Source organism: Aplysia californica, unplaced genomic scaffold (assembly GCF_000002075.1).
Source record: "Aplysia californica isolate F4 #8 unplaced genomic scaffold, AplCal3.0 scaffold00119, whole genome shotgun sequence".
Classification (NCBI taxonomy): Eukaryota; Metazoa; Mollusca; class Gastropoda; order Aplysiida; family Aplysiidae; genus Aplysia; species Aplysia californica.
This window is the reverse complement of record NW_004797389.1, coordinates 592,870-620,825: the sequence shown is the minus strand read 5'-3', so window position 1 is coordinate 620,825 and position 27,956 is coordinate 592,870. Positions and strand designations below refer to the sequence as shown.

Sequence of the window (27,956 nt, the reverse complement as noted above, 5' to 3'; positions counted from 1 at the left end):
GCATACTTGTGTTTGAAAACTACTGAAAAACCACAGTAGTGGTTCGATGCCAAAATAATTAAAATGAAAGTTATAAGCTCATCCAATCATATGGACACCTAGTTATCTGTGTGATTTTACTTCTTTTCGTGCATATAGCTGCAACAAAAAACGCGGAAAAAAGTCAATAGGCCTAAGTAAACATTGCTTGTATTTATTGGAGAGAATATTCAGCAAATTGAAAAGTTTTAGATAGTGATATAAATCTAAACTTATCAATTACATCAATATAAAATTTTAATATAAGATATAATAGTTAGGCCAATAAGTATAAGTCGGCCGTTTTTCAAAGTTACCGGTTTATAAACCGCCAAGTAAAAATACTAGGGTATCGGCCATCTGGTACACGAATCTTGTTTGTACTTTTAACCAGCTTATTTGAACGTGTAGCTTGGTCACCCAAAGGGCCGTCTGGTTCGTTTTACATGGCTTCTTGTGGAGAAAGCACTATTCGCGCCAGATTCGCTTAGCAAATTTTTTTCAGAGAGAAAAATTTGCTATAAATGTGATAAAATGCCTCTTTTGGGCAAGAAGGTTTTTGCACTTGGAGCCCAGTCACCTAATAATGAACAGGAGGATGCACCATACTTGATTCCCCACACGAAAGAAAGGTTTCAGTCGAAGACGTATCCTTTGCATTTTCATTCATCGGTTGTTTTTTAGTCATTGTTCAGCATGCCGGAACAATCGTTGTTATCTCCTAAATCTTGATCTATGTCCAGGTACGTTTGCTTTCTTTTGCCTTCAGAACTTTAATCCCTGATGCTTGCCTTTTTATAAGTATTTTTATATTTGTGGATTAGTTCTTGTTTTCTTTTCTTGTATTTTTATTGACATGATTTTGACGCTTGCGGTTGTGATTCTTCTGACTGATCAGTTGGCAGCACCTGTCCTGGGCCTGGATGACTGCTCCCAGCTCCTGGAAAGCTTTGCTGAAACGAGCACCTGTTTCTTCCTATCTTTCCTGTTCCACATCTTGGCTAACTCGGCCCTTTCCCTCTACTTTCCTTCTTTGGGAAGGGAGTTCCGCAGATGATCGGCTGACCAACAACACAAAAAAAGAGATGATGTTTTGACCAAAATTTTTGAGCAGGGTACACCTTAACTTAACCTGTAGAAGCCTCAGCGCTTCACCGGAAGTAACCCGCCAAAAATGCCCCGCTACCACGGCCGATCAGTTGTAAACATGGAGGTTTGGCGGGGGGGTATCAGCTGCGATACCAGAGATGTATACCTGCTAACTGAAAAATGAGGCCACCTCTATTCTCACCCGGGGTGAGAATAGAGGTGCGAGTCTTTTGGCTATTCTCACCCGGTGCGCGTTCACCGTTATAGCCTAGATCTAGGCCAACCAATTTTGCGTTCACCATAAACCATAGAATTCTACACTGTGACAACAGAAAAATTGTAGAATTCTGTGCCGTGAACAAACGTTCCATTACTACTGTTAGCCTACTAAAAGCGTACAATTTTGTCTGTGGGCAGTGGAGAGAGAGAGGAGTAATGGCGACCCCCCGTTGTTCGGCTCGATTCGAAAGTGAAATAGCCATAGCATCTTTGTAGTCGATAAAATTAGCTTACTTTTGTGCTATAACGTAATCTTTTCTTTGCCTCATCCACATCGATAGAAAGTATTCCGAAATTAGGAAAAACAGGTCTTGTTTCACACCGGGTGAGAATAGCCTACGGTGGCAAGTCTCACCCGGGGTGAGAGGTCGATCGTATTTCTATTCTCACCCCGGGTGAGAATAGCCACTTCCGAAAAATGACCATTTAGGCCCTACGGCTCAACAGATGAGAAAAGACATATAAAAGCGTATCTTTTCTTAAAGCTTATATATATAGAGCCTGAGTATAATATAGTAAGTAAGGCCTGTGCCGTGCGCTTCCCGGGTAGCCCGGCTCACGCCCTTTATATAGAGGGCCTGCGCGCTTCCAGGGTCAACCCTAGCCGGTACAAAAGAATGTGGGTCCCATTTAGTGATAACTAGATCTAAGGAGTGTGGGTTTTTGGCTCCACTGACGATTACTTTTTGTAATCGCATGCCGATATGGCCTAGGCTTAATTGTAAAACATCAAATAATGGTCAAATTCCCCCTGAAACCACCCTTGTTAAAAAAACAAAACAAGTGAAATTTTACCTCTCATTGTGTAGGCTACTGAAAAATAACTGCGCCTCTCTCGCTTTCGTTGGGATAAAACATCGACACGGAATATTTTTGTCAGTATCAATATCCAGTAGTCTGTGTGGATGATGCCAAGCCTAAACAGACGGCGGCGGGACCCACATTCTTACTTAAGTTGTACCCCCTAACCCTAAATCTTGTTTGTTTAGTTCGCCCAGTGGACCTTGACACTGTAAGTGCCGGCCTCTGCAGAACTCCTCCCCTTCTTTGCTACCTCTGTATAATTCTAAAACCCCAAACCCAAGGTTATATCCTGCATTGCAGCTTTGGGTGTAGAGGTTACTTGCTCTTGTTTGTCCTGCGTTTTGTGCCGAGATGCAAATCTTATCAGCAACCTATTACGTGGGACGTTCTGGGAGGGTGCCGTGGTCTCTCAGCATGGACGATGTGCTTCAAGAATAAGGTCACGCTAAGACCGCTAATAAGTCACTAATTTGAAAATTTACTCAGAACTAACTGCGTCCAGCTCTCTCCCTCTCTTTCCCATACAGACACATCGGATGACTCTTTCATCGTGTTGGATGTTGTAATCAGTTTTTTTCTTTCTCATCTGTTTTAGGATTTTATTGATAAAAACAATGGTTTGACCACTGTTATAGCTGAGCATGTTTCTCTTGTCCGAATGCTTGCTTTTAAAGAATTTTAAAACTATATTATAAGAGGTTGGGTTTGAGGATTTATTTTAAGCTAGTCTTTTAAAAGATGAATGGCAATTTGTATGATTTGTTTCATGCTGATTTAGTCCTTATTATAATATATATCCTGCTTCATGAGAATGGTCCTTAACTGATACCAAGGGAATATGAGAAGCGTTTGAACCTGTATGCCCAGCTCATTTGGACGTGTCGTGCCACGGGACACACATGCCTCACCCACGAAGAAGCGTGTAAATCAGAGCAAGTTGTGACCGACCAGCTCAAGTCACAATTTCCAAAGTGTTTTGAGAAAGAAGTGCTCTCACAAGTTCACCACAGTAAGTCCTCTCACTTTGTATCCAGCTTGTAACGTGGTGAAAGTGTAAGTATATTTCGACTGCCCAGTGTAAGACTCCCATCATCATTCATCACTTTTCGAAATGACTAGAGTGGAGTCTTCACGAAGGTATCAGGAAATTTGCTTCTTGTCAATATGAAATAAAATGTAACAAGTGTTTTTATTGAAAGTTCTGACAAATGATTAATGTTTTATCACACTGATTTTACCTTGTGGCCACGTTTATCGATAACTTATCTGTCTGTCAATCTGAATGTATTTGAATTTTGAATTTACAGTATAACATGGATAGGTTGAACACAGAAGACTAGAAATCATGCATCGGTTGAACTGTACCTGCAGTCCTGGGGGTTTTTTTGTTTTTATTTATCTTAGTAAGATATATATCCCTCTTACTACCGAGGCGGGTTCTGGCGAATTTGAGGTATCCGTGTTATACACATGTACTGTTTTTAGAATATAATAGAATACTATTTTTTCTTCTAGGTGCTGTTTGTACATGGTGTGCCTCAAAATGTGAGATACTTCAGCTTTTCTTTTCTCATAAGTGAAATGTTTTCTCTCATCTCAGGTATCTTGAGCTTGGACTCCCTTGTTGACAAAACTTGGTGGACGCTGCATCAACAGTTTGTCGTAGGAGAGAAAGTCAGCCTGAAAGTAAAAGTTGCTGATAAACTGTAAGTGTAGAATATATGAGGCAGAGCGGTGAAATCATGCGCTCGTCAAAATAATGGAATTGAAGAAACTGGTATTTTTCCACCAGTTTGACAATTTTTATCGAATTTTGGTTTTTAAGCTTCACACCATTATTGTCCAATTGAAAACAAGTTTCTGGGGTGGATTTTACTGGAAATTTTGATTTTAAAGGCACAAAAAAGTAAGTTTTCAGTTTCCACTCGCTAATTCTACCTTTGAAACCAAGTGACCCCGCCTTCTTCAATCTCAAATGTCTTGACTTCTTTTCAAGATAGGCATTTTTTTCACCGATAGTTAGGCATCTGAACAACCTTTAAGATGATACCAATAACTCCATATGTCCTAAAATTGAGGAGCGCCTGATTCCACCATGTCTTGACACATAATAGCTGACTTTTTTGGGGTTTTTTTTGTCCATATCCTTTTTTACCCAACACACAATTATTCTTTTTTTTTTTTTAATATATTTTTCTTGTTCTATTTTTCTCTTGTATGGTTTGCACCGTTTTTCCTGTCAAACATCTGTCATCCTGATCTCTCCTCCTTTTTCTTGTATGTTACTTTTTCGTGATGCCTCAAATCTTAGGCCTTGTATGACCTGTTTGTGTTGCAGTTGCTATAAAACTCTCCCTAAAACTTTTTAAAAAATCTCTGGAATGGCTTTGTTTACTTGTGTTGTTGTGCACTCACATCTGGAGTTGGGATTTTATTTCCATTTTCCGTATGCTCAGGAGAATAAGTTCTGCGTTTTATATTTGGTCATCTTAGTCTAGTGATTTATTTTTTTCAAGTGTTCGGGGTACATAATTTGTAAGCGTGTGTTTGTTCTCTCTTCTTCCAGAATTCCTGCAAAAATTGTTGGTGTTGACTCGAGCTCCAACGAAGCGAAAAGTGGGGCAACATGTAACTCACCCTCCAGCGACAAAGAAAACAGCAGTGAGGAAAAAGATGGGAACAAGTCTCCCAAGAAATGGGTGCCTCCAAAGGTAAGCCATTGAAAAAATGGATGTACCATCGTTTACTATGTACCTTTAAAATTGATTTGTAAATCCATAATATGTATCATGTTAAGCGCATAGAGCATTGCATAAGTGGATATGCGCTATATAAATGCAATCCATTATTATTATTATTTAAAAAAGAAAAAAATCTTTTGCATTCTTGTGATCTATTTGTGTTGCAAGTGCCGTAAAACTCTGTGTAAAACTAAATGAACACCTTTATTGTTCCCAGTGTTTGTGATTTGTCTGATCCTTGTATAAAACTTTGTAGATGGTTAGTGGGTACTCTTGTGTGGTTTACTCTTTCTTTCCTGTGAAACATATGTCGTCGTTATCTCTCCTGTTTTGTATTTGTTACTCTCTTGTAACACCTCTATCCTTCGGCTGTGGGTGGTTGGCGGGTGCTCTGGTGCGGTTTGCTTCTTCTTTCCTATCAAAGATCTATCGTCCTTATCTTCTCCTTCTTCTTTTTTATGTTTGTTGCTCTCTTGTAACACCTCTAATCTTCTGGCGCTCGTATGACCGTATGCAGTTGCGAGTGCCGTAAAACCTCTACTAAAACTAAAACTAACCTTCGGCTTTTTATGACCTAATCGTGTTGCAAGTGCCATGTTTATGTTGTTCCCGCATCCGATCCGGACATTAGGGATTTCTTTGTTAGTGAGACAACTTCCTTGGCCTTCGGCATATTGTGGTAGAGTGGCCAGTTCCTGTCCACGCCACCTTTACTTCCCCAACTCAGAAGTCAGGTAGTGTCCGAACCGAGGCTTGGACCCGGACTTTTCGCTTTGGAGACGAGCGCATCGACCGCTCGGTCACCGCACCCTCAAGTGCCATGTAGGCTGTACTAAAAACAAAGTCTAAAACTTTGGTGTTATTGCTGTTTTTCAGTTCCTACCTTATACATACAGTATTGAGCTGGAGAATGAGGCCAAGATCATTCACTCGGTACCCGCTGCTGACCTGATGTGAGTATTGTGTTGTTTCGAAGACATCATTGAACAGCTTCTATGAAGTTCGCTGTGAAAAGTATTCAATTGAACCGGTTGCAATGGCCTCTTGTATTGTATAAGATAATCGTCTGTACAAACAGCCACTTCCCATTTCCTCCCTGTAAAGATTTTAAAAATTAGAATTACACTGGAAAACGGCCACTTTTCTCCTCAACTTTAGGTGGCCGTTTTAAAGTTTCGACTGTATATCTTTCTTTATCTGGTGCTTTCATAAGGTTTCTGTCTCTGAATAAAATGTTCTTTGAATTGATTGCACTAAGGCGTGACGATAAAGAGAAATAATGTGTGTTGTAGAATGGTGATATGAATATTAATAGAAGTTGTGTGTATTTTGGAAAATATTCGATATTTTGAAAAGTTAATCAAAAATAAAACTCAGCCTTCCTTAAAATGTGTTTTGCTTGTAGAGGAATACTGGGGTATTTTGGGTCAAGACATATTGCTCAGTATGTAGAAATGAAGATGAATTAAGGATGAATGTGGGTGTTTGGTAGGTGCTCTGGTGTGGTTTTCTCCTTTCCAATAAAACGTCTATTTTTCTTATCTTTCCAATTTCTTTTCTGTTTCTAGTAACACCTCTTATCTTAGGTCTTTTGTGTGACCTATTTGTGTTGAAAGTGCTGTAAAATTCTTGCTAAAACAAAAAACTAAGGATGAAATAATCTTAACTGGTGTCTTGTCTGTGTATTTCAGGAGAGACGAGAAGGCGCCATCCAAAGATCTGCTGCGCCTGTACATTCGTGTGTCTGCCATCCGCTCCGGGACGCTCTCCACCAGCCCCTGGGTGGTCAACGCTGACCTGGTCAAGCAGTACAAGCTGATCAGCAAATTTGCCGACTTTTTCTTGTCGCCGATGAAGGTGAGTTTTTGTCGCACCTGGCGCCTGCCTAACCCTGAGATATGCTGATTTTCGGAATTGCTAGAATAACTGTCCTTATGTTGCACTATGTAATGTAAAAATTATCTTTGAGCTCTTGCTAATAGCCTCAGCTTAAAAATAGTGTTCTACGGCGTGGCCTCTGACAATAGAATGTTTGCTATCTGTATTTGTCGTAATGTTGTTGATTAAGTGACACTTATGTATTTTTCTTTTTGTATAAATAATAAACATCATTATAAATCAAATATCTCCACTGGGATCAGTAATAGTGGAATTTTTTTATTTTTTTTATTTGTGATCTTAGTTCTGAAAGTGGTGTCATTTTGATGTGATTGTTTGATGGTAAATGCTTTGAGCCTTCAGTCATGCTGGTTCAATTTTTTCTTTTATCTCATCAGATGGCCGATGCTTTTAAAAAAGCAGAAGAGACTGGCAAGAAACGGAAGTTGTCTAATGGAATGGTGGGCTCTGCTGCAAAGAAACTGAAACTGGAGAAGAGCTCTGAAAAGCCTAAGAAGAAAAAAGACAAATCAAAGACGCCACAGGGTAGTAATAAGGCCGACAAGAATTCCTCTTCAAAGAAGAAAAAGAACCTGAACAAGGACTCTAATAAGTCGTCGGCGAAAAAAACCTCTCCGTCCAAGAAAGCTGCTACCACTGGTAAAAAAGCGTTGAGTAAAGAATTCGTAGTCGTGTCGGACAGTGATTCGGATGCCGACGTCTCGCTTGCTCAGCTGAAGAAAGGGTCGGGTGGTGATTCTGATGAGGACAAACCTTTGTTTCAGCTTGCTGGTGAGGTCACGCCGAAAAAGAAACAAAAGAAATCAAAAAAGGATGACGACGATGTGCCTCTGAGTAAAATCTTATCCGACGGGTCGAAGAAGGCTTCGTCCAAAAATAGCACACCTCTGAAAAAGAGCCCGTCTAAGGTTCAGAAAAAGAATGAGAAAACGCCAACGAAAAAAGGTGCAAAGCAAGGGAAAGATGGGAAGGAGAAGTCAACACCATCAAAGAAAAAAGGTGGCTTGAAGCAGGTGACCCTCTACGATCTCACCAAGAAGGGGAAAATGATGCAGAAAAATTCAGACTTCACAACCCCACAGAAAAAGTCTCCAGGAAAGGCAGCATCTAAGGCGTCACCCCCTAAACCACCTCCAACGCCAGCCATTGTCAGGCGCCTGTTGTCGTCGAGACGAGAAACGATGAACGATCGTGTGAAATACTCATTGTTGCTGAAGAAAGCCGTGTCGGTCTTAACGTCAGTGCAAGTGAAAAATTTGCCGCCGAAACTTAAACAGGAGTACGAGAGAAAGAAGGCTCTGATAGAGGAAAAGACAAAGATGGAGAAAATGTCTGCAGAGGAAAAAGAGGCTTACCTTAAAGAGAAGCGAGAGCGAGCGAAGAAGGTTCAGAAACAGAAGATGCTGGAGAAGATGAGAGATCAGCGTAAAAGGTTTGAGGACTCGGATCTCTCGCTCACTCCGCTACCTTCCCCGAAGCTGGTCTCCACTCCCGATGGCTTCCCTAATGAACTTTTCGGGGACGTTGCCATGGTTACAGAGTTCATCAACTGCTACGGCGGCCTGTTGATGCCCGATTCCGAGTACCCCATCTACACGGATGCGTTGATGAAAGCTCTTGTCGGGGGCTCCACTGGCTTCACGTACCTGTCCCGTGTACTGACGGTCTTGTTGCAGACGCTGCTGCAGGATCAGATAGCAGAGGTGAGTCTCGGAATAGGGTGTACAACTTTTTTTGTATTTCAATGTTGACTTTTTCCACTCCCTTTCTTTCTTTTCTACTCTCCTTGTTCTTACTTATCAGTGTTCTTTTGTTCCCTTGAACCATTTCCTCTTCCTCCATTTTTGAAAGATGTATTTCTCACCGTATTATTTTTCATTGTGGGTGGTTGGTGGGTGCTCTGGTGTGGTTTGCTTCTTCTTTCCTCTCAAACATCTATCGTCCTTATCTCCCCTCCTTTTTTTTATGTTTGTTACTCTCTTGTAACACCTCTAATCTTCTGGCGCTCATATGACCTTATGCAGTTGCAAGCGCCGTAAAACGTCTACTAAAACAAAAACAATTTTTCATTAAGGTGGTTTTTTTTGTTTTTTTTGTTTTGTTTCCTGGATTATTTTTTCCTCAAATGATGATGAATTTCTCAAATTTACCTCAACGGATGGGTGGCTGGCTGATGAACGTTTTGTTATGCTGGGGTTTTTTTTTTCCTATCATTGTTCTTCTTTTTGTATTTTGTTTTCTTCAACAATATATGTGGATGCGATTTGTTGGCGTACTTCTTTACTTTATAATCCCTCTGTTGTTTCTATCAGTCTTATACTTTAACGTAACTAATAAACGTAACTTAATGACCGTTATCGTGTCCAAGTGCATCTATTTGAAGTGAATTATTATTAAATCTTTGCTGTCAATGTTGCGTCTTGTTGAACAACTGGCAATATAAATATTTCAAATCTTAAATCTTCGATGAGAGATCATGGGTATTTTGACGCTTTGTTTGTTGATGATTTACTCTGCCTTCACTTATACTTATTGTGGGTGGCTGGTGGGTGCTGTTGTAGTTTGCTCCTTCTTTCCTATAAAAAAAACCCTCTTGTCCTTATCTCTTCCTTTTTTGTATTTATTTCCCTCTTGTGACACCTCTAATCTTTGTCACTTATATGACCTTAATAAATTGTGTTGCAAGTGCAGTAAAACGCTTACTTAAACTAAATTTAAAAATCACTTTTTTCTCCCCGTGTTCCAGGAGTACAAAGAGTTCCGCACACAGCTGTCTGACGTCGCAGTTAGTTCGTTCACCGCCTCTGAATTGGTCAGACTCTGTTTACGCGACAATGGCGACGAAGATGATGGAGATGTGGTAAGACACAAATATATATAGCTACCCTAGAATTACAAAGTTCTCTCTGTTCAGTACCAAGTTTTGAGAAACTTGACGTTGAAAATTTTGAGTTTCACATGTCGTGCTTTTCTGAATACAGTTCTTTGAATATCGTGGTAACGACTCAGAATAATCTGACGACTTTGATAGAGTAGATAAGATAATAGTTGGTTTCTGACCTTGTGGTCTTAGTAATTCAAAACGGCAAAAAATGTAGGATAGAACTTTTTTGTAATTCTAAGGAAGTGATATATATCTAACTTTTGTTTTGTCTACATTCTAGTGTATTGATTCTTTCCCTATAAATGTTTTTGGCCTGTTTTGATGGATGATGTCAACTCAGTTGGGAAGCAGATTTTTTTTGTTTTTGTGAAAACGCATTTGTGGGCACCACCGGATTGACTGTATAACTGTCACTGAGAACGAAGCAGAATATAAGTTTTTATTGATGAAATTTTACAGCCTACAAGACTCAGTGTTGCTGATTATGAAAGCTGGGCACCTGGTCAACGGTCAGGTTACCATGTGTGGGGGGGATATTGCGGGAAGAGAAAAAATTTTCCTTGTCTTCCGAATGCAAAGATGTTTGAATTGTGTTCAATTCTCGTTTGGAATGTTTTGAGTTTTTCCTGAGAAAAGGTGGATTAGCTGTATGAAAGCTGTGGAAAAACATTTTAATTATCACCTGGCCACCTTCCTCAGCCTAGGAATTGTACCAGTTACTTTTGCTCTTTAGGTGAGCTCCTTGTATTCAGATTAACAAGGTAGGTGGTTGGCGGGTGCTGTGGTGTGGTTTGCTTCTTATTTCCTATCAAACGTCTATCGTCTTTATCTCCCCTCCTTCTTTTTTGTGTTTATTACTCTCTTGTAACACCTCTAATCTTCGGCACTTATATAACCTTATTGTGTTGCAAGTGCCGTAAAACACTTACTAATACTTTTTTTAAAAAACCTAACAAGTCCCCATCTCTTGCGTTTCAGCCACAGGAATACATTCAGAGTCTCCATGAGTGTGAGTTCTACCAGCTGGACCTGGAGCCCAAGCTGTGCGTGCTGAAGGCGCTGTGTTCACGCGTGCTGGACACGTACTCTGTGCAGGATTACATGGAGGAGCAGCAGGGGAAGGCCAGTGCCTTGTGGTGAGTCTTCCTAGTGGCGGGTGGGCTGTTTTCTTGTGCCCAATTTTCTGTCATGTCTATGTGGGTAGTTGATGGGTTGTGGGTGGTTTGTGCCCAATTTTATGTCATGTCTTTGTAAGCAGTTGATGGGTTGTGGATGGTTGACGGGTGCTCTGGTGTGGTTTGCTCCTTCTTTCTAACCAAATGTCTATCGTCCTGATCTCTCCTCCTTCTTTTTTGTTACTCCCATGTAATAGCAATGCCAATCGCCCGCTGCGCCTTGTGCCGGAAATCGGCCTCCGCGCGAGGGGTATTTTTTGGGCCGCTCGGAATCAGAAGTGACTCTCTTCTAAGTTTAGTTACGGGAAAACTCCTGGACGAAAATCAATGAAACTCGGCAACCAACCAGAGGAAAGGTTAAACTAACGACATGCCAGCGTACAATCCCGAACGATTACTAGAACCGGAGATATTGCCGTGTTTGTGAGAATTTCCTCTGCGGTTCGAAAACTAAGCGGAGCAGCGGGTTGATCGCCGACCACACAAGCGCCCCACATGTCTTCTTTATTGCTGTAAAATTTCAGATCTCTGCGTTTAGTAGATTTTCCGTACCAACTTAAAATTACCACCCACCCATTGATAAAACACTAGATCTAGAAACTTAATCGCGCATTCAAAACGCGAGGTGCCGGCATGCAAGAGGCGCGTGATTGCTAGGCGGCATGTGATTGGCTGCCTATAACCAAATGGGTCACCGATGACTACATCGCGGGTTTTCCCGATAGCGCTTTACTGAGTTTTAGAAGGGGTGATCGCGTCGCGGTAAAAACGATGTCACGCAATTCAACAAATTTCACGCAAATATCAGTGTTTAAGATCCAAAGTAATGAAGACAACGAAAAAGTGATAGCAGAACTAGATTTGGCACTAAAAATCACATGGAGATGCCAAGTTTCATTCATATGCTCCAATTCATTACTGACTTATGAACAGTTTTTCCTCAAAATACATCAAAACATGTCCCACATTTTGGCGATTTTTTCCTATATGAAGGTCCTCCAACATTTTGCAAGCAAAAATCCCAATAACTTTTTTATTTATCAATGGATTTTTAAAATTTAAAAACCACAGTTCTTAGAATTTACTCTAGTTTCATTTAAGCCCATTTTTAAGCAATTCGGATGAAAATTTAATTTTTCATTGTCATTGCTACATGTAAGACCTCTAATCTTCGGCACTTATATGACTTTATTGTATTCAAGTGCTGTAATACTCTAAACTAAAAATAAAAACTAAAACTTCCTTTTTTTTCATTTTGTTTCGTCTGATGAAATCTTTAGAATTAACATATTTACTGAGAAATACTTTTTCTAAAAATTGTTATAGTGGTGGTTTAATTCGATTTTTCTCATGGCATTACAGGAAAGAGAAAACTACTCAAATGAAGCAATTGGCTGCGCAAAAGAAGTCTCAGAAACAAACATCTGGCGATGGAAAAGCTTCAACCTCCAGCGCAGGCGATGATAAAGCTCAGAAGAAAGACGAGAACAGAGTAAACGGAGAAGAGAAAGGATCCAACGATGAGAAGGATGAGAAAATAAAGGAGAATGGCGTCAACATTTTGACTTTCTACGGGAAAGAGGCAGAAGACAGCGGGGAGGAGGGTAACAACTGGGGTTCTATCGTCAAGCGCCGCAGGGTTCTCGCGGCTAAAGCGGCAGCGGAGAAGGAGCAGCAGGAGAGACAGAGGGCAGCTCTCCGGGAGAAAGAGTATCAGGTTTGCAGTCTTTTTGTGGGTGGTTGGCGGGTGCTCTGGTGTGGTCTGCTTCTTCTTTCCTGTCAAAGATCTATCGTCCTTATCTCCCCTTTTTCTTTTTTATGTTTGTTACTCTCTTGTAACACCTCTAATCTTCTGGCGCTCATATGACCTTTTATGCAGTTGCGAGTGCCGTAAAACCTCTACTAAAACCAGCAGTCTTTTTCTTCTTCTTTTTCTCCCCTCTCCTTTTTCTTTTATCTGTTCTCTCACAAGTGATCCTCGCTTTCAGAATTGTGTGGGTACTTCTCTGTGTTGACTGCGTCTTTTCCTCACAAAAAGTCTCTGTTGTTGTACTGATTTTTTTAGTAATATGGCAACAACCATTTCTGGCTTTTAAAATCTGGCTCTGTACTGCTTTCTGTCTTGGCCTTTACTTCTTCTTTTACAATCACTTTTGTAAAATAGTAACAGCTTTGGTAAGATAGTGTAGTAAGTTCTTTGACTATTAGATAGTGTAGTAAGTTCTTTGACTATCAGATAGTGTAGTAAGTTCTTTGACTCAAGACAATGTTTCATATTTTTACTTTTTTGTTTCTTGCTCGCCAGTGAATGCCTTTCATAAAAGATCGATGAAATCTAATTAAACCTTTTCCTATCGTATGGAAGTTTTCAATTTGTTGTTTATTGAGTGTAGTCTTTGACTTAACATACATGATCAGGATAAACACAGTTGTATTTTTTTTCTTTCTATTTCACCTACGTAGGAGGAGAAAAAACGAGAGAAAGAGCGGAAACGCCAGGAACAGATGGACGATGCCATCTCTCTTGCCCGCATGGTGCTGCGGCAGGACCCGATTGGCACTGACCGTAACCATGACCGCTACTGGGTGTTCACAAACACCACTCCAGGCCTCTATGTCGAAAAAGGTCTGTAATGTGTTATATAATATAACATAACATCTGTGGTCAGATTACTTGATAAGATAAACTGTGTGAGTGGTTGGCGGGTGCTCTGGTGTGGTTTGCTCCTTCTTTCCTATCAAACATCTGTCGTCCTTATCTCCTCTTCTTCTTTTTTATGTTTGCTACTCTCTTGTAACACCTCTAATCTTCTGGCGCTCATATGACCTTATGCAGTTGCGAGCGCCGTAAAACCTCTGCTAAAACAGACAAAGATAAACTGTTTTTATTTTTAATATAGTCGGGCACGGGTAACTCAAACACATCGGGAATTGAAGAATGTGTACTACACATCCCTAATTCGGGTCAGCTGATGATAAAAAGTCTGTTATTTCCGTCTATCAGTCTTGCTTCTTCTCAGCGCTAGACGACCATTATAGTAGTGTGGATGTGCTTCTTTTTGCTTGATCTGAAACAGAATATACCACAGTGAACCTCTGTCTGTTTTATTTTTTTCAAGTTAAGTTGTTTAACATTTTCATGGTTGATTATTGTTACTGGAGTGATGCGTTTTTTCTAAACCACATGGCAACCAGATTGTTGAAGTTTGCTTACTTGCTTTGGTTGCTGGTTTCTACTACCAGGTTTTCTTTTTGACATTTTTCAAAGATGTGGGCACAGTATTTGTTATTGTGTGGGCATTATCTTTGTATTTCAATGATGATATGCTTTTCAGGATTTGGGCTCGGGGGGGGGGGGGGGGGTGTTTGCTTGTTTCTTTTAAAAAAAGTTAAAGCTCCTTTCACTTTATTCATTACTTGATGTCTTTCGTGCAGGGTGGATTGGTGACTGCATCAGCTACTCTGTGGGTAAACTGAAGGCTAGGAAAGACGAGCTGGACGACGATGATGATGTCGACGAGAGCTCCGAGGATGAGATGGACACCAGCGACAAATCACCCGTGGTCAGCCAGACTGGCAATACTCCGCTCAAAGTTGTCTACAAGACCAAAAAACATTTCATAGAGAAAAGGTGAGATATAAGATAAGATAAGATAATACTTTATTGTCCCAGAGGGGGAATTTTTCTTTGCTGTACAGGACCGTTAAAAACACATGCGGGTATACATTAAAAAAAATTAACTTATGTATTACTCTCATTAAAATTCAATATGAAAAGACAAGTAAAGCTGACAAAATGTACATTCACATCAGATGCATGGTTCAGTGTGGTGGTAGTATGTTCATTATGGCAGTATTGGTATGTGTAGAGGCTAATTCTGAACTCGACTTTGATTTACTTGAACATGATGTGACATGATTGATTTAGACTCTTCTATACTTTGGTCAGTCCTTAGAAAAGTTTGCAGCTTGAATATTTCTAGAGTTGGCCAGTGTGCGATGGACACCATTAAAGATGATAGTAAAGTGCTGTTTCTTTGTGAATGCCAAATATATTTTTACAAAGACAAAAAATTTATGTGGGTGGTTGGCGGGTGCTCTGGTGTAGTTTGCTCCTTCTTTCCTATCAAACATCTGTCGTCTTTAACTCCCCTCCTTCTTTATGTTTGTCACTTCCTTGTAACACCTCTAATCTTCCGGGGCTCATATGACCTTATGCAGTTGCGAGCGCCATAAAACTTCTATTAAAACAAACAAAAGAATTTATTTTTTCATAAGTGTTAACAAAAACTTGTGTTTGTATGTTCCCAGTGCACCTCACTCGGGACAGAACCTGTGGTTTACGTACAAGTCTCAGAAAGATCTTGACGGACTCCTCAAGGCCCTGCACCCTCAGGGAATTCGTGAGAGTTTGCTCAAGACTGAGATCAAGAAACGTTACGATGACATGTCAAGGGCTATTATACAGGTAATTCTACGGATGTTAGTTGTTGTTTTCTCACACATGATTTAAATTTACCATCCAGCTCCCTGCCCCCTTCTCCATTCTCTGTCTTATTGTGTTGCTCGGCTTCAGGCAGTGGGTGGTTGGCGGGGGGGGATCTCTGGTGTGGTTTGCTCTTTCTTTCTTTTCAAACTTTTGTCTTCCATATCTCTCTTTTTTTTTTTTCGATGTGTTTGTTACTTTCTTGTAACTCCTCTGATCCTCGGCATTTGTATGACCAAGTGCCGTAAAACTTGCTAAAACAAAGCTTCAGGGCTCTCTTTTCTGGAATGTTGTCCTCTTGTCTTTTTTTGCTCCAGGCCAGTCCTTCTTCCTCCTGGTCCTGTGCTTTGGAGAGTTCTCTTTGTACATCATAATGAATGGAAGATACCTATACCACTTCTGAGCTCACTGACGAGCTTGATTCTGTTTGTTAATATTATTATAATAATAATAATAATAGATAGCATTTGTATAGCGCATATCCCCGCTCATCAGCAGGCTCTATGCGCTTTACACTATATTATTACCCCAGCAGACCATAGAACACTCCAAAACATTCTCAGCTTCCTGGGAAGCATACAGTGCAAGCAGCCGATTAAGCACTCAAACACTAACAAACTGACAAGATCTTTCGCCGTCTATAGCCGGGTACCCTTTCCCACCTGGGTGAAGTGAGGAAAGTTCGTGTAAAGTGCCTTTCCCAAGGACACAACGTCGGGCCCCTGGCGGGATTCGAACCCACGACCTTACGGTTGCGAGTCCGATAGCCTAACCACTAGGCCACCGACGCCACAAAGGCCAATGATTGTAAAAGGTACTCATATCACAGCAGAATATGCTAACTTGCCTGATTGTTTTGTTTTTGCCCCCTTGTGGAAAAACCTCTTTTATCTTTTTATTTTCTGGATTGCTAACAACATCTTTTTATTTTATATGTACTTCAGGCACAGAGAATGAATCTTGAACTGCGCGACTCTGACGGCGATGTGGAGATGGTGGCTGGCTTCAAGAAGGAGTTGTCAGACATGGAGCTGAGGTTGCGGAACGGGGGTCTGGGCGGGGTGCCCAAGTTCGATGCTTGGGAGTCCCGTCTCATGGACACTAAGGAGATGAGCGTTATGGTAAGGCACTGGTCTTTTGTTTGATACAAATATAGCTGAACCTGCTCAGTGGGTGGGTGGCGGGTGCTCTGGTATGGTTTGCTTCTTCTTTCCTATCGAACGTCCATCGTCTTTTTCTCCCTTCCTTCTTTTTTGTGTTTGTTACTCTCTGCTCTCGTGTCACCTATAATCTTCAGCAATTGTATGACCTTATTGTGTTGCAAGTGCCGTAAAACACTTACTAAAACAACAAAAGAAGAACCTGCTCAAATGGCCACCTCCTGTCCAAGACAGTCATGGGAAAACATATTTCCTTCTCACTTTCCTTTCCCTCTTGAATTAAAAAAACCAACTTGTGACACTGTCAAAGATAGCCACTTTTCTCCTCAACAATGGGTGGCAGTTTGGGACAATTTCTGCTGTACATGAATCTGATTGAGCATTTACTGATGCTAAGTTTAGGTAGTTTTTTGTTTGTTTTTTGTCGTTGCTGTTTGTTTTCTTGTTTTGTTTGTTGTTGTTTTTTCGCTCTGGTGTAGGCAGGACTGTTTTTTTTATTTTCCCAGTTCATTTTTTCATGATTTAGGAATTTGAATGCCTTTATTTTAGTCTTCCCGATTTAAGAAAAGATTTAGTGTAGAACAGTTACAAAAAGTTTGTCTTCTTCTTGCAGCCTTTTTTATTTTTAACTCTTTTTTTTTCTTCTTTTTTTAAACCCATCCCTACCCTGTGGGGTGAGAATATAGTTCTATTTGGTACTTTTAGTCAGTTGAAGAAAGAGTTGTTGTTTGTTTTCAGGGCAAAAGTCTGTTGGAAGTGAAAGAAGGTATCCTGGACAAGTTTCTCCAGGGTTTCATGAAGCCAGTCGTCAAGGCAACGGATGAGGAGGTGAAGGAAGAACCTGGCAGCGAAGAGGAAGAGAAAGGTTTGTAGTTTTGACTCTTGGTTTCCCTGTTGTGTGGAGAATGTGTCAATTTTCTTTGTTTCGGAATTTGTAGGGTGAAAGGTTTTGTTGAAATGTAATTAATTGTCTCATGTTAGGTCTATAGTTTGAAATTTTTTTTTTTTTAATTGAAAGTTTCATGATCAGTTGTAGATGGAAGAACCGGTTATCGATAGTATAAGTGGGTGGTTGGCGGGTGCTGTTTTGTGGTTTGCTTCTTCTTTTCTATCAAACATCTATCATCTTTATCTCCTCCTTTTTCATGTTTGTTACTCTCTTGTAACACCTCTAATCTTCGACATTTATATGACCTTGTTGTGTTGCAAGTGCCGAAAAACTCTTACTAAAACTAAACTAACGATAGTATTGCTCGCCACAAAATGAGTAAAGCAAATTTCTCTACCATCCCTTTATTCCCGCATTCTGGTGGACTAGAGCTATTTTTATTCATCCAAGATTACTTGGGTTTTACAGATGAAAACGGTGAGGCTGGGAAGTCGACAGAGAAAGAGGACCGCCATCAACGTGCCGTGCGCGAGTGGAGCGAAGCTGTGGAGCAGTGTCAGTCCATGTCGAGGCTACACGTGTTGATGGCTGTGCTGGACACGTGCATCAAGTGGGAGAAGTCGGCAGAAAACGCGGTGAGGCTCGTTCGTTCGCTCGTTTGCTCTGATTGCAAACGCTGTTCTGTGGTCTGTTGGGGCTTTTCTTGCTTCTGTGTCTCTTTAGCAGATGGGTGGTTGGGAGGGCATGCCACAGGTAGGTCCTACTTTTTTTCTTTCCCTCTGTTGTTTCTGTCTGTCTTCCTTTTTGCCCCGCATTTAATAATCATTATAAATTGTCTCGATTTGCTTCTTTTTACTCAAACAAGCTGTTCTTTAATGAGCTTGCCAACTGTCCTGAATTTCGCTGGACTCCTGGATTTGGCAGTTAGAAATTTGATCGGCTTATCACATGCTCACTGCACCAAAAAAGTCTCATCTGATGTAATTTTTATTTTTGTTTGTTGTTAAGTGATCTGATGTTTTACTGATTGGGTTTTGAAAAAAAGTTGGCGAGCCTGCTTTAGATTTGGTATGTGGTTTGCTACTTTCCTATCCTCTACTATGAATAAAAATTCAGCACTTATACAATCTAATTTTGTTGCAAGTGCCGTAAAACTCTTACTGAAACAGAGATATAAAACTTGTGTTTTCCTCAGAAATGCAAGATCTGTCGTAAGAAGTGCGACGACGACCGACTGCTGCTGTGCGACGAGTGCAACCAGGCGTTCCACATGTACTGCCTGCGCCCCACCCTGGCCAAGCTGCCCAGTGGGGATTGGTTCTGCCCTGCTTGTAAGGTAAGCCAATGAGTTACGAGGGGGTTCTGTGTTCAAAACTTAGTGCAGTTGGTAGTTTTCAAATAATATGTGTCATGGCAGTGCATCCTATTGTCACTGCACACACATGCACACGTGTGGGCGCTCGCGCACACGCACACACACACACACACACACACACGCACTAACTCATTGGGATCATCATTTTGGTAAACTTTCAGTAATTCCTTCACTTCTGAAGTAAAAAAAAAAAGGTGGTGTCAAGGAAGGAAAAAATATAAATTAAATGCTCTTTTCTTTCCTTCCTGGTTTAAAATTGGTCAGTAATACATAATTTTAAATAATTTTTTTGATTGTAATTTGAAATCTTTTTTCTCTCTCTCTCTCTCTCTCTCTCTCTCTCTCTCTCTCTCTCTCTCTCTCTTTTGTCATTGGTGGTATACCTTGTTTTGAAATGTTTCCCTCTGTAGATGGTGTCCAGTTTGTTCACAATGTTCTTCCTCTTTCTTTGCTTTCAGCCCCGAAGACCACCGATTCGACGTCCAATGGAAGTGAGTTTCATAAAATTTCATATTAAATTTCACAATACTTCTTCTCTGTTCTGTTTTATACGGGGGAGGGGATCGTTCTTGTTGGTTAACAAAAGAAAATTTTCTGCACATAAATTATAGTGGTGTTGATTAGAAATATCTGCATATAAATTATAGTGGTGTTGATTAGAAATATCTGCATATAAATTATAGTGGTGTTGATTAGAAATATCTGCACGTAAATTATAGTGGCGTTGATTAGAAAAAAAATGTCCTCTTTTTTAAAATGCAAATATAGATGTTTATGCAAATTTGAAAAAAATATCATGTACCTTGTTGACAAATTGTTTGCGAAACATCAATGAACCAGACGTCTTGAGTATCTTTCTAAATGCGCCAAAATGTTACTATTTTTATTTCTCGTCTAGTCTGAAAGTGATGAGGAGGAGGAGGAAGAGAAAGAGGATGCGTGCAGGGAGTGTGGCGGCTCAGAGAAACTGGTGGTATGCTCCAAGTGCCCTGCCGCATTCCACACACAGTGTCACGACCCACCCCTGAGACATCCGCCCAGGTGAGTCGCCGAGAGCGGTGATGGCTACAGTGGGTAGTTTTAGTTGTAGTTTTAGTATGGTTTTTACACCGGTCGCAACTGCGTATGTGAGGCAGCGTGGTGGAATCAAGCTCTCGTCAAAATAATCAAAGTGAAGAAACTTGCTTTTTTCCGCAGGTTTGTGAAATTTTATCAAATTTGTGTTTTTTGGCTCTGCTTCGACTATCAAGGCTCCGCGGAAATAGAGGGTCACAAGAGTGTGACAGACATACAGAAGAAGTAGAGGGGGGGAAATGACGATAGTAAGGATTAAGAAAGAAAAGGCAGCAGTTCCTTGTTGCAGTTCAAGCGCTGCTATAAGCATGACATTGATGAATCAGCCCATTTACAATTACAATTCTACTGTGCATAAGAACTCAAGTTTCCCTTTGGAAATGGCCTAAAGACACTTCAGTCCGTAGCACTGCCCCGGGGGGTGAACATAGGGTGTTATTAATTGTCTATGTTTCCATTAGAATGTTTGCTCTTAAGATTAAGACAAGCTTATTGACTCCTCTTTCCAGTCAAATGCTTGCGTTTAAAATTAAGAGACGCTTTTGGAGTCCTTTTTCCATTTGAATATTTGCATTTAGAATCAAGAGAAGCGCCGCATCGACTCCCTGTTTCCAGTTGAATGTTTGCATTCAGTATCAAAGTTGGGGTTTTGAGGGTGTTGTTGTTGTTGACATCTTCTCTGGCCAAACTGCAGCGTATGGAATAGATGGCCTCAACAATGATAGTACATAACAAGAGGGGCCACTTCTCTCTTTGAGCCAATTGAAAAAGTGTCCTCAAAATTTAGTGGCGCCCTCTTCACAAAAGCGCACTCTTTGCGAACAGAGTTACCCTACTTGAGTTTTTAAAAATCAAAGTGAAACTAGCAAGTTTTGGGATAAATTTCGGAAGAACGCTTTTTTAAAATGGTTACGCTGACAAAAAACCTCTTCCGGAGGAAAGGGTGATGGTTTTCTTCGTTTAATTTGACTTTAGAATGAAAGACGAGAGGTCATTAAAATTTTTAAAAACCTAAAACTCCGCACTGAACGTACCCGAACTGCTGATGGACAGCAGTCGATCTGCGCACACAAGGAGGTGCTATTCCTATTCTTCTTCTGGAAAAACGAAAGAGAGCTTCAAAACAGACTGCAGCGCCATCTGAAGCAAAGAGCATACTTCCTGCGGACACTTTTTTGGCTGAGTGGCCCATCTTGTTATTTACTATCTTTGGCCTCAACTTATTTAGATTGGCAGTTGCGATATTTTTACCTTGGTGTATCTGCTGTCTCCCACCTTTTGAAATGATCTATTTGTGTATGGAATGACTTTAAGGTCAGGCGTACCCAGCTCTGCAAGCACGCACACACACACACCCTCACAACACAAAACACACACACACACACACACTCACACAACACAACAAAACACAAACACGACACAAAACAAAACACACACGCTCACACAACACAAAAAACACACACACACACACACACACTCACACAACACAAAAAACACTCACACACACACACACACACACACACACACACACACACTCACACAACACAAAACACACACACACACACACACTCACACAACACAAAACACACACACACACACACACTCACACAACACAAAACACACACACACACACACACTCACACAACACAAAAAACACACACACACTCACACAACATAAAAAAAACACACACACACTCACACAACACAAAAAACACACACACGTACACACACACACACACACACACACACACACAACACAAAAAACACACACACACACACACACACACAACATAAAAAACACACACACACACTCACACAACACAAAAGAATACACACACTCACAGACACCCCCCTCCCTACAGACTGATTGTATTTCCGTTTCCATCATTCACTTTACAGAGGCGTCTGGGAATGCTCCGACTGTAAGAACGGGCTGAGCGGCAGGAGGAGGGGCAAGTTTTCTCGCAGATGTAAGTAATTTGTTTTCCGTTTTTCCTGATGCTCGTTGAGATATCCTTGTTGAAACTTCACTTCATCTTTAAGAGTCAACTTGTCGTGCTTTACAAAGAACATGATGCATGCTTATTTTAAAATCAAGATCATTTGGGGATTGGCCCTGGTTTTCTATTAGATTTCGGGGGGGGGGGGGGGGTAAATGGAATTGAGAAAGGTGTAACGAGTGACTGATTATATGGTGGTGTTATATATGGTTGGACTTGTTGTCCAAGACAGCATCCCATTGTCGAGGAGAAGACTGACTATTTGAGACGGGTACTCGTTTTGGACAGCGTCATATTATTTAAAAACACAAGGGAAAAAGTTCGAAGTTGTTGTTTTGTTTGTACATGGGATCGTCTTGGACATATGGCTGTTATATTAGGCTGGACTGTATTTTGTAACTTTTGTTTTCTTTTCAGCTGCCCCGAAGAAGAACTACAGGCAGGATGTGACGGCCAGTGAGGAGGAGGAGAGCGAGGAGGAGGAGGAGGAAGAAGAGGAGGAACAGCCGACCAGGGCACAGTCGAGATCTCGGAGTCGGCGCGGCCAGAGCAGCAACAGTAAGAGCAAGACGCCGCAGAGTGGCGGCCGTTCTTCCGCGCGTTCCAGAAGCTCAGGGCAGAGAGAGTCGCCGGCGTCGACCACCCCTCAGTCGAGGCAGTCGCGGAGAGGACCTTCTGAACTATCGGTATGTCTGATAGATTTTTTCGGGTTTTTGGGTTAAAAAAAAAAAATTACTTTTAATGCTTTTTTCCCTTAAGTGTAGTCAAGTCGAATTTCAATCTTGTACGCTTAAAGTGATTCATTTGTTCATTAAAATTTTTTTTTTTTTTTTGCTTAACTATATTTTGCCGATTATCTCTTATTGTTTTCATCATCACCCAGTGCCAGATCTGCGACAGACATCGGCGATCATTGTTTTCCATTCTTTCCGTTGCTCGGATGCGCTAAAAAAGCCACGTTTCCCTGATCTTTCCCCGCCACCCATCTGTTTAGGTCATCATCAATTTATGTTGGACAAATTATTATTATTATTTTTTAAATTATTATGCATTAGTTCATACATGATGTGTTTTGTGGTTCGCCCAAGAATGTCCTCTGTGTCATGTTTTGCTGCTGTCGTCATCCCAAAACTAAAAAACCAATTCTCTTCTCCTCCTCCTGCAGCTGTGTGAGGATGTGCTGGCCAGAGCCATGAAGCACAAGTCCAGCTGGCCATTCCTGGAACCTGTGGACAAGAAACAGGTGAGGTCACTTTCTCCCTCTATAGTGCGGTCTGCTTAACTCTTTGCCGTCACATCGCCGATCGACGATGTTTACCGCCCAGTATCTTTTGGATTTTCCCCAAAGGCGTTGGTGGCCTAGTGGTTAGGCTCTCGGACTTGCAACCGTAAGGTCATGGGTTCGAATCCCGTCAGGGGCCCGGCGTTGTGCCCTTGGGAAAGGCACTTTGCACAAATTTTCCTCACTTCACCCAGGTGGGAATGGGTACCCAGCTATAGACAGTGAAAGATCTTGTCAGTTTGATAGTGTTTGAGCGCTTGAAATCCGCAGCTTGCACTGTATGCTTCCGCGGAAGCTGAGAATGTTTCTGAGTGTTTTCAGAGGGTCTGCTGGGGTAATAATGGTTGTGAAGCGCATAGAGCAAGCTCTTGAGCATGGGTATGCGCTATATAAACGCAATTATTATTATTATTATTATTAAAATGCCTTTGCCTTGATGGCAAGGGTTTTTACTATCTGAGCCTTGTGATGGCGAAGTGTTCAACCATACACGATTCATTAAAAAAAAAGCACAGCAGTAAACTGAAAGAAAAGAAAATTGCTTATCTTTTTATTTTATTTTATTTGAGCAACCTTGCCAAAACGGGGGGTTCCAGCGGACCCATAAGATTTTGTTTGAGTGGTGGTCTCCACTGTATTTTTGATATGTCTAGATTCGCTCTTGGCTATTCGCCGCGAGACTTGAGTGATTGTGGGCCTTGTGTTGTGCTGTCTTTGCAGTCGGTGTGCTTGGGTGTCGTAATGTGTGTCACGATGGTGGTACTCATCGAAGAACCCAACAGTTTTCTGTTCGTTGGGTAATTTTATTTTATTTTCTTCTTCTTCTTCTCGATCGCTTCACACTTGAAGTCTGGTATCTGTCATAAGTTGGGCCGTCCTGCTCAGTTCATCTGTCGGCCCGTATAGCTTCTCTTGCAGCGTCAGTGGGGTTAGCCACGTTTCCTGTCTCAGGGCTCTGTGTGTCCTGCAGTGCTGAAGGATGTGTTCAACAGTTTGGTCCGCCTCTCCGCACTGGCGTTTTGGTGATTGTACTAGTTTAAAACATTTGTACATATGAATTTTATTTTATTTTTATTTTTATTTTTCTTCTTTTCTTTTTCTTCTCGCTCGGTGCTTTTTATGTCCTTGAAAACACTTGATTTCTGTGCACCGTTTTACTGAAAATTATCGATCAAAGGGCTCTACATCACTTCCTCTCTCGATTGCTTCCCATGTGTGCCGTTTAGTGACCGAGTCCTTATGGTGATGTTGTGATTCCCCTAGGTCCCTGATTATCACCTGCTCATCAAGAAGCCCATGGATTTCCAGACCATGCAGAAGAAATGTGCCCGCCTGAGCTACGCATCGCCCCAGGAGTTTATCGAGGACGCGGCCTTGGTGTTTGAGAATGCTGAGAGTTACAACAAGGTAAGGGCTCGGGGTTTGTTCTTTTGTCTTGTGGTCATGGTGCTGGTGCGGAAAGACTTACGTCTTACGAATCTTGAAATGAAATTTTTTAAAGTTATTTGTCATGTGTTGACTTTTTGCTACTTTTCTTTGTCAGTGCAGTAGAAATTGTCCCAAGACGGCGGCCCGTTGTCAAGGAGAAAAGTGTGGGTGGTTGGCGGGTGCTCTGGTGTGGTTTGCTTCTTCTTTCCTATCAAACATCTATAGTCTTTATCTCCCCTCCTTCTTTTTTGTGTTTGTTACTCTCTTGTAACACCTCTAATCTTCGGCACTTATATGACCTCATTGTGTTGCAACTGCCGTAAAACTCTTACAAAACTAAAGGAGAAAAGTAGTTATTGTAGATAGGCGACGTGAACGGTGTAGTGTCACTGTAATGCTGAAAAAACACACGGCAGGGGAGTGGGGAGTGGTTGTTTGTACGGGTGATAGTCTTGAATGGCCATTACAGCAGTTCCACTGCAACTGTCATTATTGTTTTCTAACTTACTTTCCTTGTGGGTGGTTGGCTGGTGCTCTGGTGTGGTTTGCTCCTTCTTTTCTATCAATCATCTGTCATCTTATATCTCTCTTCCTTCTTTTTTTGTTGTTTGTTTGTTACACTCTTGTAACACTTCTTTAGCCCTTATTTTATGATGATCTAATTGTGTTGCTGGTGCTGTAAAATGCTAACTATAACATTCCCTTCCTTTTTCCACAGCCGGACAGTGAAGTGTTCCAGTGCATGAGGGAGGTGGAGCAAGTGTTCAAGGACCTGCTGAAAAAGTCCCTGCCAGATTGGCCTTATTACCGTACAGTTGTGGAAAGAGGGGAGACATCGAGTGGCAGCGAGGGGGGTCGCAGGCGGTCAAGAAACAAGTGAACGGTGGCGTGTTGATGAAGATGATGATCATGACGAGGAAGTGCTGAGTACTTTACAGCCATCAGTTTGTGCAGCTGTGGGCGTGGTTCCTCTAGAACTCCCATGTACGCAGGAGACGTCACGGAAAACCGAGACTGGGCCGATAACAACAGTAATGAGAACCGTTACAGCGAGATCTGTCAGCCTGGAGCTGCCCAGTGAATGCCGCGAACACGGTGGACTTTTGCTTAACACTGTGTTGAGGAGCAAATTAAAAGATATTGATTAACTAATGACACGCTGAACCCAGATCCCAAACTATACGGGGGGCAACGGTGTCAACGTCATCAGACTTTGATCCTGATCTTGATCAGGCGAGATGTGGAAGTCTTGAAATGCTATGACGGAAGAAGACCAGCAGGCAGCTATTGCCTAGATGGATCTATAGCTTTACTGTCCTTCTTACCGCAGGGCATCGTGAAAAGCGGATTAGCAAATATTACGGAGGTGTTTTTCAAGTACAAGCAGTGGTATCCAAGACTTATAAGCTTTTATTTCTAGGATGCGTGCTCCTGGCATTTTTCCAGTGTGTGAGAAGAAAAGGACAATTTTGTATTTATAATAAAATGCCCACAAAAAAAAAAATATTTTGGGCTCAGAAAAGTTGATTTGAAATTCTGAAGGGCTTCGTACTATCAGTTCTCAATCCTTAATCTGTATCGGTTCATTTCTTTTGAACTTAAAGAATTATCTGAAATTGGTCAGACAGGGTGGTTGGTCAGCTAAAAATAGCCAGGGTTTTTAAATCGTTTGTTTCCAACCTTCTTTACGATATGGTCAAGGAATACAAAAAGATATGATATCCCAGTATGTGATTTATCGGGATTGATTTTATCGCAGTGATGTGCTCAATGTGTCTAGTGTAGGGCTCACATGTACGAAAACAGCTATTCCAGGAAGCAAAATGTTAAGCAAAGTCCACTGTTGCCATGGCTTGCGTCTCTGTGTTGTTTCGCGTCAGTTCCTCGGGGGGGGGGGGGGGGGGGTTCTAGCGTGACAGTTTGCTAGACGACAGTAGGCATCTACCACACTCACACACAATACATACACACATTCTCTCTCTCTCTCTCTCTCTCTCTCTCTCTCAAGTCCGTGGATGTCTTTTGAGGGAGAGAGAGAAGGGTGTCGCACTTCATTAACTCTCTTGTTGTTTAGTTGTGTTTGCCATGTTATTATTGACGACTCAAGACTTGTTTGGTATGTGTACAGGATTATTATAAATGAACTTTGTCGGCTTTTTATTTATTATTTCTGGTAACGTGGGTGGGTCATCAGGCACATGGGTTGGGAATTTATTTTGTGGGGGATTGTTTTTTTGTAGATGTCAGATGTCATAGTTTTACGCTCGTCTTTTTCTTATCATATTGTACATGTACATTTTTTGTTGGTCATCGAGGGCTAGGAGCCAGCCGGGGAGGAGTTGATGTACTGTGTTGTATTGGTATGTACGACTAACTTGTTATTTTACCGGCACCACATTTTTAACCTCGTTTCTGTTGTAACTGGTGTTCATTACGGGAGTCATGGACTGTCATACTTCCGTCTATTCCTCCCAGCCTTTCTTTGTTTTTGTTTTTCTTCCTGTAAATAATACTGACTTTTGTAGCAGTTTGTAATTTTTTCTTTGTATACCTTGTTTCGCCATTTTTTAATTTTTGTTTTTTGGTTTGTTGTGTTTTGTTTGTGGATTTGTTTGGTTTGCTTGTTCTTATGAGTGTAAAAGCTGACTTTTCTCTCTATGTATGCGTCCAGTGTTTTTTTAAAGTGCAGCTAACGAGGTTTAGACGTAAGATGGTGGGTTTTTAGAGTGTGCTTTGCTCCTTCTTTCCTGTTTAATGTCTATCTTCGTTTATCTCTCCTCCTCCTTTTTTCTTTATTACTCTCCTGAAACACCTCGAATCTTAAGCATTTATGTGACTTTTATGTGTTGCTAGTGCTGTAAAACTCTCACTAAAATGAAACTTTTTCCACTGTCCATTTTTTGCTGCAGGTAGTGGTAGGTGGTAGTAATGGTGGCAGCAGTGTAGGTGTTTGTAGTTGAGACATGAGGAGGGAGGGGGGGGATAGTGTGTTAATATCATATAGAGGGCTTCTTTTTTTTTGTAAATTGTTTTACGGCGCTCGCAACTGCATAGGTCATGTGAGCGCGTGGGACACACCTAATATTTTCAGTTGGTAGGAAATTTTGAATTTTGCGCGGGCGGCGGCCGAAGCCTACCCTTATCGATTTTAGACCACCAAGGGATCTTTAACGTGCGCAACTTGCACACGGGCCCTTCGAGATTTTTCGCCCTTGTCTGAGAAGGCTAGGTGTAGATCTTTCCTACCAGAAGATCAGGGGTGTGGCAGAAAGACAGCAGTAAGGAGGGGCCAAGGAGTAGCAGTAGAAAGGCTGCAGAAAGAGTCAGGAGCCCAGAGGAGGGGGTGGGGGCAGAAAGTGGAAATGAAAGCAGA

General features: G+C 41.4%; 1 protein-coding gene across 1 annotated transcript; it reads left to right on the top strand.

The window, feature by feature from the left end:
- Nucleotides 1-276: 276 nt before the first annotated feature.
- Nucleotides 277-26,087, top strand: LOC101854012 (tyrosine-protein kinase BAZ1B). The gene is made up of 24 exons (XM_005096015.3): nucleotides 277-665; nucleotides 3,024-3,199; nucleotides 3,791-3,896; nucleotides 4,757-4,901; nucleotides 5,808-5,884; nucleotides 6,623-6,788; nucleotides 7,208-8,533; nucleotides 9,577-9,690; nucleotides 10,693-10,850; nucleotides 12,252-12,606; nucleotides 13,353-13,515; nucleotides 14,325-14,520; nucleotides 15,201-15,357; nucleotides 16,320-16,496; nucleotides 17,274-17,400; nucleotides 17,893-18,059; nucleotides 18,620-18,760; nucleotides 19,258-19,290; nucleotides 19,698-19,840; nucleotides 21,773-21,843; nucleotides 22,291-22,559; nucleotides 23,039-23,116; nucleotides 24,419-24,562; nucleotides 25,302-26,087. The coding sequence occupies exons 1-24, from the start codon at nucleotides 553-555 to the stop codon at nucleotides 25,461-25,463; spliced, it is 4,764 nt and encodes a 1,587-aa protein (XP_005096072.1). The 5' UTR covers nucleotides 277-552; the 3' UTR covers nucleotides 25,464-26,087.
- The last annotated feature ends 1,869 nt before the right edge of the window (nucleotides 26,088-27,956 follow it).